This window comes from Myotis yumanensis, unplaced genomic scaffold, assembly GCF_028538775.1.
Source record: "Myotis yumanensis isolate MYYU_CA2020_CCGP unplaced genomic scaffold, mMyoYum1.0.hap1 SCAF_1, whole genome shotgun sequence".
NCBI classification, from domain to species: Eukaryota; Metazoa; Chordata; class Mammalia; order Chiroptera; family Vespertilionidae; genus Myotis; species Myotis yumanensis.
In genome coordinates, this window is record NW_027223752.1 from 237,626,554 (window position 1) to 237,645,944 (window position 19,391).

A 19,391-nucleotide genomic window follows, 5' to 3' on the forward strand; every position below is an offset into this window, starting at 1 on the left:
AGAAAAGACATTTAAAAATAAATCAGTGGGTCTAAGGTTCTCATGTGTTGTCTTAACATGCATGTATTATGCTTAAAGCAAAACCTAATATATAAGCGTTACAGCTTTCAAAGTTGATGAATCAGAGAGCACCAGGTGCTAGAACAGGGGGGTCAGACCACCTCGGTACTTGAGTTCTGGCTGAGAAATAATTCAGAGCGAAGACTCAACCTATAAGAGAACATTTATTTAGAAAATCACAGAGTAGAAGTCATTTGTAGAAGAAATGTGCTTAGGAAACAAGTTACAGAGGGAAAGAAAGGGCCCTTGGAGCTGAGAAGTGAGGAAGGTGAAGGTGCCATGCTTGCGGGGAGAGGGAGGGGAGGGGAACGGCACAGCCGTGCTCCCTGGGGAGAATGTGCTGGGTCCGCATCCTAAGGCTTTAAAGATGGAGAGTGAGGGGAGGGCCCGGGGGAAGATCTCAGTAGCATAGGCAGCAGTTTTCCAGGTGGGTCCTTCAGGGTCAGGGTTTCCACTGATTGGTCGGCGCAGGGCAAGGGCTCATTATCTAATGCAGCTGGTCCTGAGGGCAGCCATGGGGTTGATTGTCTGATTGTGCTGCTTTTCTGGGCCTGAAGCTAAAATACAACTGAGGCCTAGAGGTTAGCCTGGGGAGGAAAGGTCAGGGGTCTAAACTGGATGATCAGAGACATGAAAGGTCAGGCGGTCCAAACCGTGGTCCAAACCGTATGAGCAGCGTATGCCAGGGGGGAAAGCTCACCCTACAATTGTCCGTTGCCAAGCCCCGGGGCTTTCCGCCCTGGTGGCCTTTGGTAGCTGGCCTTGTCCTCACTCTGCCCTTGTCTAACTGCCCTCCACACTGTGCTCTTCAGAAGCAGCAGCGAGTCCATCTAACTGCCTCTGCAGCATTGACATCGGGGCACCTGTGTAGCGTTCTCTGCAGTCCATTTGCTACATGTAAAAACTAGCCCACAGCCCACGTGCAACCCAACAGCTTCCACAGAACCTCTGCGCAGGCACCTCAGCTCACCCCAGCGCAGGTTCCCGAAGTGACGAGTGAGAGCAGGAGTCACTTCATGGGAGCCACTGTCCCCTCTGTGCTCCTAGGAGCGCTTGAGCTTAAATTAATTGTCCAAGAAATACCACTTAAAGCAATCACCTGCTTCCCAAGAGCGCAGTGGTCTGCCCACTCCGGCCATCATTCGGTGGAGCAGCACCTGGCTTGCAGGAGCAGCTGCTGAGGCGCTGCAGGTGGTGAGGAGCCATCACACTGCACCCGGGAGCAGCTCGAGTCACCTTCCTCCCATGTGTCCTGCGCACTCCACCACCGTTGGCACATCTGAGTCCTCCCAGTGCTAGAGCCCTCAGACCCCTCCTCCTCCCCTGGCACATTCCCTAGTTCCTCTCGCCTCTCCCACTCCACTCCCCCGCCCCATCAGAAGCAGTTCTCTCTGCTCTTAATTTTCCCTGCATCGCATGCCTCTTCTTTTATTACATTTTCCATTCTTCATGAGTCACTTCTGTACTTCCTCTCATTAGATTGGAAGCCCCTGTGCATACAGACCGGTGCCTTCCTCATTTGTCCGTCCCCGCCTGGGTGCATGTGATGGCAGGAAGGCCCCAGGTGACAAGAATGCTGCCCTAATTAGCTTGCTGGGTGGCCTTAGACCAGTGGTTCTCAACCTTCTGGCCCTTTAAATACAGCTCCTCATGTTGTGACCCAACCATAAGATTATTTTCGTTGCTACTTCATAACTGTAATGTTGCTACTGTTATGAATCGTCATGTAAATATCTGATATGCAGGATGGTCTTAGGCGATCCCCGTGAAAGGGTCGTTCCACCGCCAAAGGGGTCGCGACCCACAGGTTGAGAATGGCTTCCTTGACTGAATTGAAACACTGAATCTTAACTTGCTGAGAACAAAAACAATGTTGCTCGCCTTTGTTTACTGCCCGCTTTTTGCCCTTAAACATTCCTTTCTGTACTTTGTGTCTCACCCGGCTCCAGATGGGGAAGAAAGAAAAGGAGGGGAGAAGCGATTCCACCTCAGCCACTACACTGCCCTGTGCCTCGCTTGCTAGTATGTTGATGTATTTCCGTGTTACCAGCGTTCTGGGTTGCCTGGAAGGTTATAGCACCAGCACAGTCCTCAGAGGACATTGCCGGTCGCCTGATAGTGCAGGTGTGGTCGGCGCCATCAGCCCTCGTCTCTCGGCAGCGGCACCGCAGTTCAGAGCTGGTCTGAGCTCCCTTCATAGATCCCTGAGGGGTGGAGGGGCCTGAGGGACAGCATGGGGTCAGGCTGGGAGCAGAGCCCGGCCTTCCTCTCTCACCACCTAGTCAGCCTCAGAGCTGCTGCAGGGCTCCCCTTCCCTGGGTGAGGGCAGTCTGGGCGCCCCACCGTGTCTGAGCACGTGGGCTACACATGCAGGATTTCTAGTAGAATGGGTGCCCAGGAGCATGAATGACTATTTTCCAAAGTTCCCATCAGCAAACATGTATCACATACCTGACAAGGCGTTGTCCCTGCCCCCGAGGAAGCCAGTCTAGTCCAAGACCACTTTGTAAACAGATCACTTATTTTGGTTGAAGTAGGTAATTTATTCATGTGGTTCAAGATCCAAACTTAAAGAGGGAGCGCACAGTGAGGGTTCCTCCCCAGCCACAGCCCCAGCCACAGCCACGAGGGGTTCTGGGTCTCCTCTGAGTGTGTTTTCCGCATGTATACGCAAATATGTGGTCACATCTATTTCCTCCTATTTGTTCTTTCTACTGAAATGGCACTTCATTATAATCCCCCTTCCTCTATTTTCTGCACGCGATTCCATTGTGTGGATGCACCATGATTTGCCCGGTGGGTCCCTTATCTTCAGGTAATTTGAGGCTGCACGGTCGGGGGCATGGCGCCGGGAGCACAGGGTGCCCGGGAGCCCAAGGCGAGCCCTCACCCCCGAGAATCAGGGAGACGTCTTAGCAACCTGCGGGCTCAGGCAGAAAGGAGGCAGGCACACGGGCGGAGGAACAGCATGGGCAAAGGTCAAGAGGCTTGAAGTTAACTCCTCACTCCCGTGTGCAGGCCCTGCCGCAGTAGCTCCCGGCTCCTGAGGGCTAGCAGTGTGTCGCGGGACACTTGTCACCTGCTTGATTACCAGCTTGGTGCCCTGCACTTCGAAGCACAGAACCGAGGCGGGGGCCTGGGTCATAGGAGAACACATATTGGTTTGGCAAAGGTCATAGATGTCAGATAGTCACTAGACTTACCGTGGCGACCACGGCCTCAGGTCTGTCCATGTGAGTAACTATGTTGTGCAGCTGCAGGAGCTCACAGTTCTGGAGAGGAGGCCGTGGGGCAGGCAGTGTGCGGGGGGGGGGGGGGGGCGGGGGGGGGGGCAGAGGCTGATGACGGTGGCGCCTGGAGCCACCGACCATGTGACCATCCCCGCCGCTGTGCACCGCATGCCCGCAGAGACCTGCAGCAGGTCCCCTGTGGCTGCCGAGGACACTAGGTCCAGGGGGTAAGCATCTGTCCCAGATCCCCGTCTGAGGGACAGAGCCGAGTTCTCGCTCTGGTTAGCACTTCCTGTCGGTCAAGGGAAACAAACTTCAAGCAGCCAGTGTTGAGTCTCTCAGACTCAAGTCTCTGTTAGTCCCTGTCGCTCTCTGCTTCTCTTCATTTACATTTCCTTTTCCTTCTAAAGAACAAGGTGTGGGGGGGGCTTTCTTTTCCTTTTGTGACCCAAATAACAGAACAGACTGTGGCAAAGTCAGTTCCAGAGCACGACTCACAGAGGAACCCCAATCCTTTCTCTTCACCAGAACCAGGAACGCGCAGCGAGTTTAACGGAGCCTCTGCCCCTTCCACCTGCTGAGCATTCCCGAGCGCTGCTCATTGCTGGGCGGTGTGGGTCTGGCTCTCTGGGTTCAGTTGGTCTCTCTCTCGCTCTCGCTCTCGCACTCTCTCACTCTCTCGCTCTCTTCTCCCCCCTACCCCCCAACCCATGAAGAGCCTGTTACGCGGGTGCTGCTTGGTGCTGGCGCAAGGAACAGCGACTGCACGTTTGTAGCGCCGCGCTCAGTGACCGGCCAGTGCAGCGGGAAGGGGCAGGCCGGGTAAGGCCTGGCGGCAGGGGGAGGAGTGTCTGTAATCAGTCTGGTGGCTGGCAGCTTCAGGAGCGGCCTGGAGGCGGGAGGTCCTCGGGCAGGTGTGCTGGCTCGGGCAGGCCGTGTTCTCTTTTCCTCCACTCTCTCTCCATTCTTCTCACTCTCAAACCAGAAGTCGAATTACTACGTTAAACAGACTCCACTTAAACAAGGCACGTTGTCCTCACTGCAGCCTGGGAGGTGCGAATGGCTCAGCGGGAAGATGGCGTAGAAGGACGCGTATTGGTTTGGCAGAGGTCATAGGTGTCGGATGGTCACTGACTTACCGTGGCCATCCCGGCCTCGGGTCTGTCCATGTTGTGCACTGAGACAAATATAATCTTGTGTATTAGCTACTTATTTAAATATGTCTTTATTGACTTTAGAGAAAGGGAGAGAGAGAGAAACATCAGTGAGAGAGAGACATCAATCATCCCCTCTCCTGCACACCCCCTCCGGGGATCCGGCCCGAAGCCCAGGCTTGTGGCCTGACTCGGAATTGAACTGGCGTCCTTTTGGCGCCCAGGCCTCTGCTCATCCAGCTGCGCCCCCAGCTGGAGCTTGTTAACCATATTAACAAAATACAAATGAGGAGACAAGGCAGCATAAACAATAATGCATGTACATGGATTATGTGTTCAGTGTAGCATAAACAATAATGCATGTACATGGAGTATGTGTTCAGTGTAGCATAAACAGGACAAAAAGTCCCTGCCATTGGGATTGCCACTCTAATGGAGGATGCAAAAGAATTCTTCAAACTGGCAGAAACTGGCACGCTCTTCACAGTGTTTCAGCATGAGAGGGAGCTTTAGGCAGGCGTCTTCTGCGGGGCCACAGACGCCAGTACCTGCCTTACGTACACAGAGGTGCATGAGACCTGGTCCTGCCCTTCAGCGCACAGGGCGGCTCGCTCGTACCACGCCTCCGCCTCGCTCCTGCCGACCCAGCTCCTGGGTGGTGCCTGGACCCCCTCAGCCTGCACACCTGGCGTTTTGCTGGCCTCGTTTGCGTGAAGCCTCTCCTGGGCAGTCCCTCCCGCCTTGGTTCTGTTGCTCGAATCGCAGTGCTAATGTTCCTTGTTAGAGTGAGCGCAGGAGGAGACAGTGGCGGTGAGCTGACACTGGGTGACAGCACAACTTCCATTTCAGGTCTAGGCGTATTTCTGGGAAGTTATGTTAAGCAAAAATGAAAGTTGGAAGTGTGTTTCCCATTTAGTTAAATAATGAAAAACACCCAGTTGCTAAATCAAAAAGTTGTAGGTCCACAAAGTACTTTAAGAGAGTAACAGTCCTGTTAGAGAATTGATGAGTATTAGTTGCTAAAACAGAATTTAAACTTGAACACTAATGAAGGTCTCCTAAAACGATAAAGATGTGCGCAGTGTCCACAGGCCTGTACACTGAGCAGACATCTGTGGAGAGGGCTGGGGGCTGTGGGAGGTGAAGACACCAGGCCAGGCCTTCCCTGGGGAGAGGGAAGGAGGAGCATGGCGGAGGGTTGTCCTGGCCACCAGCAGCCAGGATGCATGTGGGCACCGCAGCTGCCACAGACGTCTAATTACCACCCACGGACACCTGCTGCCTTTGACCACTGGCCACAGTGCCCAGCAGGTGGGCGGGATCTGGCTGGGACCTGCGAGTTGCACTCGTCCAGGATGGAGCCTGGATTCAGACTCATCCCCTCGGGGCCTGGTGCCCTCTGCAGGGCCAGGGAGATGCAGCGAGTGTGTGTGGGTTTCCTGCCCTCAGAGATCCCCCTTCTCCCCAACCCCCCTCCCCGCTTTCCAAGGCCATGTCCTGGAAGCATTATTACTGGGTTTTTAGTCTCACCTTCCTTCTGGTTCTCACTGAAGCAAGTAATGCTGTTTTAAACACATTTTGCCCAAAAACTGGCTATAAAATTTCCTTCGGTACCATTTCTTCTTCCTTGACTCCCTCGAGCCTAGTGTGCGAAGAGGAGGGTCCCCCCATTTTCTCTAGAGCCGTGGTCAGCAAACTGCGGCTCGCGAGCCACATGCGGCTCTTTGGCCCCTTGAGTGTGGCTCTTCCTAAGCCTTAGGAGTCCCCTAATTAAGTTAATAACAATGTACCTACCTATATAGTTTAAGTTTCAAAAATTTGGCTCTCAAAAGAGATTTCAATCGTTGTACTGTTGATATTTGGCTCTGTTGGCTAATGAGTTTGCCGACCACTGCTCTAGAGCACCTACACCAGCAGGGACACCAGACCATCTGCCTGCACTTCCAGGTCTAGAAACTTGCCTTACTTGGGGGTATTTGCTGTGATATGTTTTTGCCTGGTAAGAATTTTAGTGTGTGCGTGTTTAAAGATTTTCATTCCACTTTCAGTATACGTGCTTCTTAAGAAAAACTCACTTTACATGCTGTGATCACTTTGGCTTTTTTAAATCCACCTTGTCTAGGACAGAAAAACAACTCATCAATTAAAAAATACTGGGTTTGTGGTCCATAGTTAATGCTTGAATGTTTCCTTTATCCCGAAAGCTTGTAAACTTTTTCTGTATGTGATTGAATCTAAACAGTTTCCCGTGTTGAGCACTGATGTACAAGGAATAAACAGAAGTCAAGAGAAGCAGACCTGGTGGGAGAAAGCCCTGTACTCGCCCCTCTTCCCTGCATCAGAGTGCGAAGGTAAGCAGACGCAACTAGGTCTTCCCTTCATGGTTCTCATCCGTTAAGAGCAATACATTCTTTTGCTCCGAATGTCGGTCCAAAACAAATGAGGTGCCAGTGTGGCTGGCATGTCAGGCACTGGGGACGCGGGTGGAGGAGAGTGGTCCCTGCTCTTACACTCTGCCACAGCCTGACGTGGGGAAGGCATGGAAACGCACCCGCAGCCCCGGCCTTTGCCAAGGCTGTGCCAGCCCCCAGGAGCTGCGGGAGGAAGTCGCCCTCGAGGCCTGCAGGAAGGCCCCGGTGGGAAAGCCGGGAGGCCAGTGCCTGAAAAGGGTGGCTGCACAGAATCCCGGGGCTCTGTGGCAAGTCCAGGGCCGGGAGCTATGGGCCCAGCAGGGCTGCAGCTGAGGCCAGAAAGGCGGAGGAGGGGTCCGGTGTGGGATCCCTGCTGGGGCAGGCGCAGCTGATGGTGCAGGAAGGCAGGCCACCCTCAGGAGTTCCCTGGGGGTTGGGTCTGGGTTTACAGCTGTCCTAGCAGCAGGTGCAGATGGAATAGAGAGGCTGAGACCTGGGGTTCCAGGCCCTCACAGTGTGGCACCAGCGGGCAGCAGGGGGAGAGCGACTTCTGGGGGTTTGCAGAGGGAGCCAGAGTTTGTTGAGTGACTTGCTGTGAGAAGTGAACAGCAAGGGGGCGCTTGGGGAGACCCGGCAGAGGGGAGATGGGACCAGGAGGTTTGGTGAAGGTGGTTTTCGTTTATGAGCCTCCTAGGTAGACCCGCCCAGAAGCTATACAGACCTCGGTCTGAAATTCTGGGAGGAGAAGTGGGCAGGAAGGAGGCCACCCAAATGGATCCGCGCACGAGGCTGAGCTTGTCCCGTTGCTGCGTCTCCGGCGCCAGCGCTGGTTCCACCGTCTCTCCCATCAGCCCTGCGGCCACGTAACTCTCTTGCTAGTGTGTACGTGTTCACGCGTGTCTCCCAGCTGTTGGAGTGTGGACGCAGCGCCGTCTGTCCCTCGCTGCCCAGGTGCCGTGCCTCTGGGTGCTCAGGGCCTCGGCTGATGGGGGAGGCCGGAGTGTTTGCTTGTCTATGTTCTGTGAGCACAGAAACGGCTTCCCAAACCCCACCTTCCTCCTTCCCAAAGGCTTGCTGGGTCAGAACGGGGGCCCAGAGCGGGGCTTCATTTTTAGCGTCTATTTTATTTGACAGCGTTTAGTAAAGGCTGCTGCTTTACCATAGCTAATACCTGGGTTGCCCTTTAATATTTATAAGGTGCTCTCACTATCTTTTCTGTTATACAGCTCCCACAAAAGCCTTGTGCAATGTCACCCCCAGTTTTCAGGCGGGGAAGCCAGTTCTCAGATCTCATCATTTGCCCGGATCCTGCATTAGCGCCAAGCCCCGGCTTGAGGCCAGCGTCTCCCCGCCAGTCCAGGGCCTTGCTGTCTGCAGCCGGGGTCTGCGCTTGGTGTCAGGGAGATGCCTGGGCGACAGGAGCCCAAATCTGCCTTGCCTCGTGTCTAGTCTGGTCTCCTGGGTGCAGGTTACGTCACAGAGGTGCAGTAGGAGGGCCGAGTGCCCCCGAGCAGTGCCGCAGGGACCTACTGGGGGCCAGGGCGGAGCGAGGGCTGGGCCGCAGGCAGGCTGGGAGTCGAGGAAGCCCCGTACCTGTGAGGCTGAGGGTGAGTCTCAGATACGCGGAGTCTTGCTTTGTCAGCATCCCTGTCCAGTTGCCTCTCACCAGCTAGTGAGGGACCTGGTCCTGGCTCTCATGCCGGGTCCTTGTATCTGTACGCCCTTGGCAGGTGCTCACGTGGTTGCTCGTGCATTTCCACCGTGACGTGGTACAGAGAAACTCTCAGTGGGGGAGGAGTGGCGACCAGGCTTTTGAATGGTCTGTAACTCCCCAGTGTGAGGTACGTCCTGCACAGCTGCCTTGCAGTGGTGTTGGAAGCGTCCTTCCTTCCTCTGTGGAGGGGGCCTGTCATTGCAGGGGCTTGGCCAGGGAAGCAGGTAGCCCTCCTCCACTCGGCTGGCGTCAGCTCCCGAACCTCTCACGCCGCTAATGATGACTAACAAGTTCACGCTGCTCGTGCAGGGTCTGACCTGGGAGCACTCAGCCTCCTGGGGAGGAGAGTCCTCCCACCTACAGGGAGGCGGCTTGGCCAGGCACCCAGAGCAGCGTGGGAGCCCGGCTGGCATGTGCTCTGCCACCTGCTGGCCTTGCTGTGCATTCATATCCATTCAGCAGATATTTCTTGCATGCCTACCTGTGCCGGGCACTGTTCTAGGCACTGGGGGTCCAGAGGCCACAGACCGAGTCCCTCACCTCCTGAGGAGCTGACATTATAGCAGGGACTCCAGGGAATAAGGATGCAAGGCCTGTGACAGCTGGAGCTGCTGCAGGGACAGGTGCCGGGCAGAGGCCCGGCTGGAGCAGGCGTGCATTGCCGTGCCCAGCGTGCCTGGCAAGGGGTCCCGTGCGGGACTCAGACCCCAGAGCCTTGCGGACTGTGCACGGCGTCTACCCCGAGGCGGGTCTGTCCTGGCTGCAATCCCAGAGCTCACACACTCGACTCTGAACTCATTGTAGCCTATGCGTTATTTTAGCCTAAAGGGAGCCCTATAGGAGCCAGTGCAGATAATAGCTAAGGGCTCAGGAGACAAAACTGAGCTGGAAGCAAGTGCCTACTACCAGCTGCTGGACATTGGCAATGACCGGGTCTCTCTGAGCCTCCATGGCCTGTATTTGTAAAAAGAGGTGGGAGCTAAGCCTCCCTGACAGGGCAGCTGTGGAGAGAAGCGTCTAGAACAGGCCTGGCAGTCACAGCCTGGACACGGCAGCGCCAACGTGAGGGTCATGGAAATACTGGCAGCGATGACGCGTCCTTTCCTGTGGCGTCACAGCCCCCTTTCATGCATAGAAGACCCTTAAGGCCCGAGGAGAAAGCGAGAGGTCGGGCAGGCGGCATGGACCCTCGTCTCCTCTAGGTGTGTCCCAGTCCCCACCGCTCACCTCACCTGGTACCAGTGCTGACCCGAAGGTGGGCCTGGGAGATGGGACTTGGTCAGGCCGCCCAGGAAACGGTGGCCTCCTAGAGCGGGTGACGGGTGTCCCTGCCTCATCAGAGTGCGAGGCGGCCTCCCAGCTGTCCCGAGGCAGCCAATCCCCGAGCCCGGGGCTGGGTCGTGCCCTTGGGAGAGGTGTTACTGGGCGTGCCCGCACTGCACCGGGCCGCACCACCCGGAAACCTAGAGGTCTGCGTGCTCCTGTGTTAGCAACGAGGGGCGGCTCGGGGAAGCCCAGCCAGCCTCCCCTCCGCCTCACACATGGCCAACCAGGAACCAGCTGATCGTCTGTCCTGGAGCCGGGCACTCTCACAGCCACACTCATGACCGTGAGGCCTGAGCAGGCTATGCAAGGGCAGTGTGGCCAGCACGACCTTCCCTCCCGCACAGGCCCCGCCGGCCCTGTCCTCTGCTTCTGTGAGGCGCGGCCATTTCGTTGAACACCTGGGGTCAGATGCTTGGGTGTCACAGGACCTACACACAGTGACTTCAAAACAGTCCGAACCCAGGCCTGCCAAGGGCCCACTCGGCACTGCGTCTCCTCCAGCCTGTTCCACAGTCGTGGGGAGGAGGGTCCCTGCCCTGGCTGCGCATCAGGCCTCCCTGGGGGAAGAGTCAACTCTGACTGCAAAATTACAGTCAATAAAAGTATATACAAGCATAGAATCCTGGGAGAAAAGAATTCCCTGGGAGCTTTTCAGGAAATGCTAATCCCAGACCCTTCCCCAGCCAGCTGAGTCGGAATGTCAGTGAGGCTGGGCCTCCCGCCCTCCTGCAGGCCCGAGTGCAGGGTGGCAGCCAGGCTCAAGGGTTCAGGACGCACGCCCTGCTTCCTCTGACTTCAGCTTCCGGCTCCTCGCGCACCCCTCTGTGGGCCGCTACCCAGCCAGAGCCCTGGCCCCATTCTCCCTCCGCAGACAAGAGGAATGTGTGGTTAGTCTGCGCTGAGTTGCGGAAGAGCAAGAGAGGCCGTCCCTGCTTTGATTTCTCATCGCAATTCCTCCTGTCTGACCCCTTGGTTCATCTGTCAGACAAGCAGACATGGGCCCATGGTCTCTCCCTCCGTGCCATGCTAACTCTTTCGAGCTTGGACTTGCGTCTTTATCCTGTGATACAGGCGCACCTCGGAGGTTCTGCGGGTCCCTTCTTGCCACCCTGTGAAGAGCTCACAGAATAGCGAGTGGGAATCTTTTGCTGGCGGAGGGTCTTGCCTTCCACTTGTTGTTTTTAAGTAAGTCTGTGACGCGCAGGGAGATGAGGTGTGGTGAGTGGGTGTGTCCTGGTAGGACAACAGGAACCCAGGGTGGTGCTGGCCTGGTTTAAAACCCAGTCTGTTACAGAACGCTTCCGCTGCCTAGTGTTGGCCTCGAATGCCCTGTGGCTACTTAGTGACCGGAGCCCCCTGCCCCCTCTCCCGCTGGGTTGGTAGCCCTGACTGACCTGGCTCTCAGCAGAAATGAAGCAGGGATGTATGTGTCATACCTGTGTCTTAATGGAATTTCCCCCTTTCCCTTTTTTCCCTTCTCCACTCAAAATGATTAAGAACGTTATACAAATGCCAAGGGAGAGCATGGTATAGAAGAGTATCCAGATGCTAAAGAAATGCCCTGTAATGAAGAGCGTCTGTTAGATTTTAATAGGGTAAGTGGACTGTCCTGCTCCTTACTGCTGACCCAAGTGGCAACCCCGCCCCTTGTCACAAAGCTGAGACCTGGAAGTCTGTGAGCTGCCCCTCGCCCTCCCCTCCTGTCACTGAGCTCGGGGCTGCGACCTTTCTCCCCTATAGCCCTTCGCTTGGTCCACGGCACCTCCGGCCTCAGCGCTAGGCTCCCCCAGCTGTCCTTTACACTGAATCCAAACCTGAGCCTGTCACTCCCACATTCACACGGTGGGTACCTTCTCACCTTTCCCAGCACAGCCCAGGGAGCCTGTCTGTGCCTCCCGTACCTGGTCCAGCGCAGCAGCCATAGCCCTGCCTGCGTGTCTGCCTCCCCCCAGGCCTGGGACTCCCGAGGGTGGGTGGGCCTGGGAGCCCTGGTCCAGGCAGGCAGGCAAATGAGTTGCAGGAAGCTTCTTTTTCTTCCCAGTGTGACTGTCAGTGTCAGTCAAGTGCTGTGAGAATGTTCTCCTCAAGCGCCCTGTTTTCTCGCGGCTCCTCCCACGTCCATGCTCGCTGCCATGGCCCCACAGTCCGTCCCTCCCCGTGAATGCACCCCTCCCACAGCTTCTAGCCCGACCTTGGGCATTCATCCCTTTCTCACCTTCCACGCAGTCTGTATGCCAGTCCTGACTCCCCACCTCAGCCATTCCAAACCCTCCCACTCCTCCCGCCACCATGGCTCCCTCCACACCACGCCCTCCTGGTCAGCTTCGGCCATTCCTGTCCTTCTCTTCCGCTATGCCCCTCTTCAGTCTCCTCCACCGCAAGGCACATGACTGCCCCGGTCTGACCTGCCTCCTGTGGTCCTCAGCAAGCCCACGAGGTAGGTGCTGTTACACCGTGTGCAGGAGAGGAAACTGAGGCACACAGAGCTCCAGAACCGTGTGTGTCACTCAGCTCATAGAGCTGCACGCTGAGGGCACCCGGAGCCAGTGAGCCTCAGTCATACAGCTGCTCGCTGAGGGCACCCGGAGCCCGTGAGCCTTGGTCATACAGCTGCACGCTGAGGGCACCCGGAGCCCGTGAGCCTCAGTCATACAGCTGCACGCTGAGGGCACCCGGAGCCCGTGAGCCTCGGTCATACAGCTGCACGCTGAGGGCACCCGGAGCCCGTGAGCCTTGGTCATACAGCTGCACGCTGAGGGCACCCGGAGCCCGTGAGCCTCAGTCATACAGCTGCACGCTGAGGGCACCCGGAGCCCGTGAGCCTCGGTCATACAGCTGCACGCTGAGGGCACCCGGAGCCCGTGAGCCTTGGTCATACAGCTGCACGCTGAGGGCACCCGGAGCCTGTGAGCCTCAGTCATACAGCTGCACGCTGAGCGCACCCGGAGCCCGTGAGCCTCAGTCATACAGCTGCACGCTGAGGGCACCCGGAGCCCGTGAGCCTCGGTCATACAGCTGCACGCTGAGCGCACCCAGAGCCCGTGAGCCTCAGTCATACAGCTGCACACTGAGGGCACCCGGAGCCCGTGAGCCTCAGTCATACAGCTGCACACTGAGCGCACCCGGAGCCGGTGAGCCTCCTACAGCTGCACGCTGAGGGCACCCGGAGCCCGTGAGCCTCAGTCATACAGCTGCACGCTGAGGGCACCCGGAGCCCGTGAGCCTCAGTCATACAGCTGCACGCTGAGGGCACCCGGAGCCTGTGAGGATCCACACTCCTAGCCAGTGTCCTCTGCCTTCTTAGGTGAAACCCAAACCCTTGCCATGCCCGAGGCCCTGTGTGTTGTGTCCCCAGGTGCCCTAGTTCCTGTGACAGGGGGCGGGTGTTGCTAATTACTATGATGGGGGAACTTTGTTAGTAGTTATGAGTGGGGGGTGCTGGCTACTGTGACGGGGGGTTGCTATCACTTTCGGGGATGAGGGAAGCGTTACTGGTTACTATGTGGGATAGTATGGTTAGTTTACTATGATGGGGGAGTATGCTGGTTACTGTGACCAGGAGGGGTCACCGCTTACCTGTGGTGTCCGGGGCAGAGACACTGACCCTCTGGTGAGGGAGACAGCCCCGCACAGCAGAGTTCTCCTAAAAAGCACCAGATGGTGCTAGAGCCCTAGTCCGAGGCCCAGCCCCAGTCCCCGGGAGCTCTGGCTGCGACTGTGGCTCCGTCTGCTTCCCAGCCCTCGGGCGAGGATGCCTCTCAGAGACCTGCCTCCCCCAGGACTCCGGTCTGAAGTGCCCCGTGCCCCGTGCGTCGCCGGTCAGTCCCTGCTCCCGCAGTGGGCGGTTTTGTTGGTTGGCGAGGTGGTCTCCCTCTTGGAAGGGGAGCCGTGGAGGGCGTGGCTGTGCGTGGTGTCCCCGTGCCCAGCCCCACACCCACCTGGATGGGGGAGAGGCTGCTTTGCTCAGAGACACTCAGACTCTTATGTGTGTCACTCTCCACAGGAAATCGCCAGTGTTTGTATTGGGTCACGTGGCCTTGGGGACAGCCTGTCTGATCTGTTGAACATGCTCCTTCCTCAGGTGTCTTCTGTCTATGAAGCGAGGTGCACTGTGGAGAGGACGCCCGGAGCAGCACCTCGGGGCGCCCACAGGAAGCGCTGCTCCAGCGCCAGCTCGGGCTCGGAGGACACGGGCTCGGATGGCGCGGGCGAGTGGGCCGACCCCGGCGAGGAGGAGCTCTTCTCCCGAACTCACCTCTGACCAGAGTAGCGCCCGTTATTGTTTAAAAGGAAATGTGATGAGAAATGACCCTTTGCGAGGCCTGTCAATCTAACAACTTAGGATTCTTCTCAATTAACTGCATCAGATCAGTAATTCTCTTTCTCTTCTTGCTTATTTTAGAGTTGAGGACAGCTATCCTGTTGAAGATTTTTTTCCCAAGCTGTTAAATTCTTGGCTCTTTGAAATAGACTAGATTGTGTTGTCAAATCAAGAATGGGTGTGCATGTGCTTGTCTCAGAAATGCCACTGCTCCTGGCATCTCCCCACGGTCACTCCCCTCGCACTGTGGTCCTTCCGGTCCCCATCTTAGCCCCGCAGTGGCTGCGACCACTCCCGCCCTCCAGAGACTCGAGCTCGGAACACTAGGCTTTCTGCTCTGAGAACCAGGATAGAGACGACCCCGCAGTGGCGCCGGGCGACCCGCGCGGTCCTCCCAGTAAGATGGCGTGCACGTCGGAAGTAGCAACCACAGGGCGTGCTTTCAGAGACTTACCAGATGCTGTGTTTTCTCCCTCAGGCTCTCCCCCTGGAGTATCGTGGAAGATGCTATGGTTTGGGACTTTCTTGCTAACTGAAGAAGCCAAGGATTCGGGGTGGGGTGTGCGTGAGGCATATGGGGGAGGGCCCCAGCCTGTGCTGTATGTACTGACACCAGAACACCCTTCAGGGTTCTGTGTGGCAAGTCTGGCAATACTGGGTGAGGATTTTAGTTGCAAATTATGATTTCCTTAGAATCTACATTGAATCGAAAGCCCTAGAACTCGAAATCGGAAACATTTGAATGCAATAAAGGCCACCCCATCGCCCCGAGGAAACCTTGGCGGCTGCAGCTGGCTGCTCCTGTGGCTGCGCTTTATGTAGCTTAGGTCTCCTTTGTGTGTGAGAGAATGCTCGGCAATGCCGTGTGGTGCGTTGGGGGCAGGTGGAGGATCCGGGGCGCCTCCCCTTCTCCCGGGGCCCAGGGTCAGTGCGTCCCTATCTCCACCTCACGCTTCACATGGCTCTGCCACAGGCGAAAGTTAGGAGGAGGAATGTCTCAAAACCTAAACGTTCAAAATTGCTTTTCTTTCTTATCTCATTTTAAAAAAACACCTAATGTGTGAAAGCAGTTTAGCATGTCTAGCATCACGCAGGAAAGCTACATGGACAGGCGGCTTCCCCACTGCCTGGGTGAGCAGTAAACTCACAGCTTACCAGTTGGGCCGGGGCGGCTGAGAAATGTGGGCTTTGCTCTGAGCATAGGGTTTTGTTGCCTTTTCCTTAGTTGGTGACACAGAAAACTCCCTCTGAGGCTGTGGCGTCCTCCCAGGCTCTGCACGCTCCCTGAGGGGTCCGGCTGGTGCAGCAGCTTCTGACACTTTAAAGTGGGTTTGTGAGTGTGCGTGTGTGTGCGTGCGCGTGTGTGTGTGTGTGTGCGTGCGTGTGCGCGCACGTGGAAGGTTTTATGTTGCTGTTATTTATTTACAGATTTTATAAGGTTTTACGTATTTTTCTTTCTTCCGGAGCTTCCTAAAAATTCATTAGCACCTGCACTGAAATATAATTTAACAGCAAAGGCAAAAAAAGAATTGGATGTTGTAAATTCCTAAAATCACTACAATGATAATTGTCCTAGAAATCATTGCTTATGTAGCAGAGACCAAATAACTATTTCAGACACCATCTTTAGCTCAGTTGATGTACAGCTGCTTCTGATCAGAGACAGCTCCAGGTGGTGGAGGGCAGCCTCCCCCGATGCCCACGCGGGAAGCTGGCTGCGCCTTCCACGGGGTGGGGATGGATGGATGACCAGTGGGCCAGGGGTTAACAGGTGATGTATTTATTTGTTTTCATAGCTAAGTGGCTGAAGCCGGAGGCTTTCAGCTGCAGAGTTGCAAGTGTGGTTTTAGTTTTGTGAATGGATGATCACAAAGATAAAGCATTTTTAAAAAGTTGGCAAAACGCTGAGACGCACTGTGGTATGAAGCGCATTGCACATCCGTCGCACTGAGTGTCCGTGCCGCCCGGGCTGAGGTTTCCCGCGGTTGTATTGTTCTGATTTCACGTACACCAGAGTAACTGAGTTTTTGTTTTCTTGTGGAGTTAACACCAAAATAAAAAATTGAAAAACAGGCTGGTCATCTTTATTTATCATAGTAATTACGATAATTATGCGCATCATTCCAAGTGAAGGTTATGCCTTCTTACAGGCTGAAAACGCGGCCTGCTGCTTTGCTGGAGAAGAATGGGGTGGGGCCCGCTGAGAAAGGAGCCCACGGCCCTCCTCCCCCAGCCGCCACCTCAGTCTTGCATTTGTGTCCCTCAGTGGCAGACAGAGCTTAGTCATTTTGTTCTGGAAAAAGTGTGTGTAGACTTTCTATATTAACATGACAATATTCATTGTAAGAAATAAACCAATATACTTTTTATTGATTGGCTTTAGAGACAGAAGAAGAAAGAGAGAGACATTGATTTGTTATTGTTCTACATATTTACGCATCATTGGTTGTGTCTTGTATGTGCCCTGACCGGGGACTGAACCCAGCACCTGCCGTCGCAGGACAATACTCTGAAAGTGAGCCCCTGGCCAGGGCCTGCACCAGTGTATTTTTAAAGACATAAAGGAAGACTCATCTTACTTCATCACTCGGAGATGGTAGCTTCTGACATCTGTGCAATACACTTCCTGACAGCCGAATGTATACGTGTACAGAGAGAAATTAACGTTAAAGGCTGAGCCACAATTGCTCTTCTGTAACATCAGAAATAGGGTTTTATCAGGTGTCTTCATGTCAGTAATTCTCAACCTACTTACCTTTTAAAGTTGTATTACTCCGTTATCTAGACTCAAGTTTTCTGTTGATGAGCGCTGTCTTCAGTGCTCTGAGCGGCTTGTCTGTGGGCCTCCCCGTGGGGCCGCTCCTGGGGAAATGCCAGCCTTCGGAGCGCCCGCCACTGCACGTGCCCGTGCTGCCCACGTCCTGCAGAGCAGGAGGCCCGGAGGCCTTGTTCGCAGCTGGACGTCCAAAAGCTGCTGCCTTTGCTTACTTGAGGCAAGTGCTTTTTCCAGTTAGCGTTTGCTTTCCATCTGGGCAGAGGAGCGGTGGGCTCTGTACAGAAGGATTTAAATTGTGTTGTCCCTTTTTAAATATGTTTTTTTAATTGAATTTTTTAGAGAGGGAGAGGGAGAAAGAATCAATGAGAGAGGAACATCATCGACCGGCTGCCTCCTGCACGTCCTACTAGGGATTGAGCCCCCAAACTGGGCATGTGCCCTGACCTCTTGGTTCCTGAGTCGGTGCTCAACCACTGGCTGGGCTTCGATCCGTTTTTTAATTTGTGGTTTCTGGAATGTGTAGGCATGTTTTTCAGTATCCTCTCCAGCTTTAAGAGGATAGAAATATTTTCCCATGGCCCAGCTAGTGTCGCTCAGTAGTTGAGCATCAACCTATGAACCAGGAGGTCACAATTCATTTCCCAGTTAGGACACAGGCCAGGCTTACTGGCTCAGTCCCCAGTAGGGGGCGTGCAGGAGGCAGCCAATCAATGATTCATCATTGCTGTTTCTATCTCTTCCTCTTTGAAATCAATAGAAATATATTTGAAAACAACTATTCTCCCATGTTTTTCTAGAACCCAGGTACTTTGTCGGGTTAATCTTTGAAGCATATGTATTGTATGCAAGAAGTGAGGCCTAAGGATTCAGCCTCGTTTTCCCCAGCTCGCTGGCCATTCACCAGCACTATCTTTGGGGTGAGAGGTGGGGGGGTGGGGGGAGAGTACGGACGCAGTCCCCGTGTTACACCCCCCCCCCCGCACCCACCACAAAGCATGCAGCCGTTTCCCACATTCGGGGGAACCGCAGGGGTCAGCACGTCCCGTGTGCAGTGTATAAGCCTCGCTGGGAAAGGCCACCGTGAGCGTGGTAGCCCTGCCAGCGAGTAACCCAGCACTGTCTTCCATAAAGTCCTCCTCCTCCCTGACTTCTAGTGCCAGCCCATTGGGCTCCTGCCGCGTGGGGCCCGGCTGGCTGCTGGCTGGCCTTGTGACCTTGAGTAAGTTAAAGCAAGTCTGGGGTTTAAAGCGGCACCTCGTGCCTTCAGCCCTCTGCGTGAGCTGACGAAGCAGTCGGTGGGCGTCATTCCGGGTGTGTCTTGTGTGAACTAAGTCATCCCCCCTCCGTGCGGCCCCTGTGCCCAGTTGGGTGGGAGGTGGCACAGACGCCGCCTTCCTAGAGGCACCTGTGGCAGGGCTGGTGGGCGATGGGTCACCCGAGGAGGTCCCTCTGCTGTGGGTTTGCCTCTCGGCCTGTGGGGTGCCTGTGGCTTCGCTGACGTGGGCTCCCCTGTCACCGCTCACAAGTGCCACAGCTCAGGAGCAGGACGTGTGCTCTGCACACTTGCCCTCCCAGACAGCCCCGGCCGACCCTGTCCCCAGGAATTCCCATGTCACAGCCGAGTGCTTTTTGAACAGCCCAGGGGAGTAAAGGCCTCCCTGGGTGACATGTCTGAAGCGCTCAGGCCTCTGCTGTTAGGATCTGTGCTGCTGCCACCGGCGGCTCTGGGCACAGGGGCACACGGGCACACGGGCAGAGGCCCGTGCCTGCACAGCAGTCCAGGAACGGAAAGGAGGGCCCAGCCCCGGTTTCTCTGGAAAGCAGCCGAGCAGATGGCATCACGGCTGGGCACTGTTGCGAGCGCAGACCAGGAAATCGCTGCTGCTCGCAGCCCGCCGCTGGCCTTGCGTCACTGGGGTGGGTGGCTGATGACACTTCCGGGAACCACTGCCTCACTTTACTGAACTAGCACTGACTGGTGATGCCACCAGCATCGAACGTGGATGGTGTCGGTGTTGTCTGTGCCAGGAAGAGTCACAGCTAACAGGCTCGCCATTGCCACGCGTTAGCCGTTAACTGACAAACGATGAGGTAGGTACCGGCACCCCATCTCAAGGCGGGACAGCTGAGGCACTGAGATGTTAAGCACGTGCTCCCACTTGGCGACTGGTGAGCCAGGATGTGGACTGGGCATCGTAGCTACTGAGCCCATTGGACAATCCCCAAACCTCCATCGTGCCCAAACCCACTAACCAGAAAAGTGTGTGCAGGGGTTGGTAACACTGCCAAGCGGTCTCATCTCCAGTTGTGCTGTAAGGGCGTCATCTACAGGAGTCCCGCTGAGCCAGGTGCCGGGCACGGGTCTGCTGCTGCCACCCTGGCCCTGCGCTCCTGGGCCA

General features: G+C 55.8%; 1 protein-coding gene across 6 annotated transcripts in view; it reads left to right on the forward strand.

Annotated features, from left to right (window-relative positions):
• Window positions 1-16,288, forward strand: part of KIAA0232 (KIAA0232 ortholog) — a 67,650-nt gene extending 51,362 nt beyond the window's left edge. For 3 of the 6 annotated variants that reach the window (XM_070399679.1, XM_070399689.1, XM_070399722.1), the window contains 3 exons: window positions 6,687-6,795; window positions 11,393-11,490; window positions 13,977-16,288. In XM_070399679.1, the coding sequence (XP_070255780.1) occupies window positions 6,687-6,795; window positions 11,393-11,490; window positions 13,977-14,156 (387 nt within the window). In that variant the 3' untranslated portion in view covers window positions 14,157-16,288. Of the gene's footprint in view, window positions 1-2,009; window positions 2,083-6,686; window positions 6,796-11,392; window positions 11,491-12,261 lie in introns of those variants that run through there. The other 3 variants (XM_070399697.1, XM_070399707.1, XM_070399716.1) reach the window with 3 other exon arrangements.
• Window positions 16,289-19,391: the final 3,103 nt, after the last annotated feature.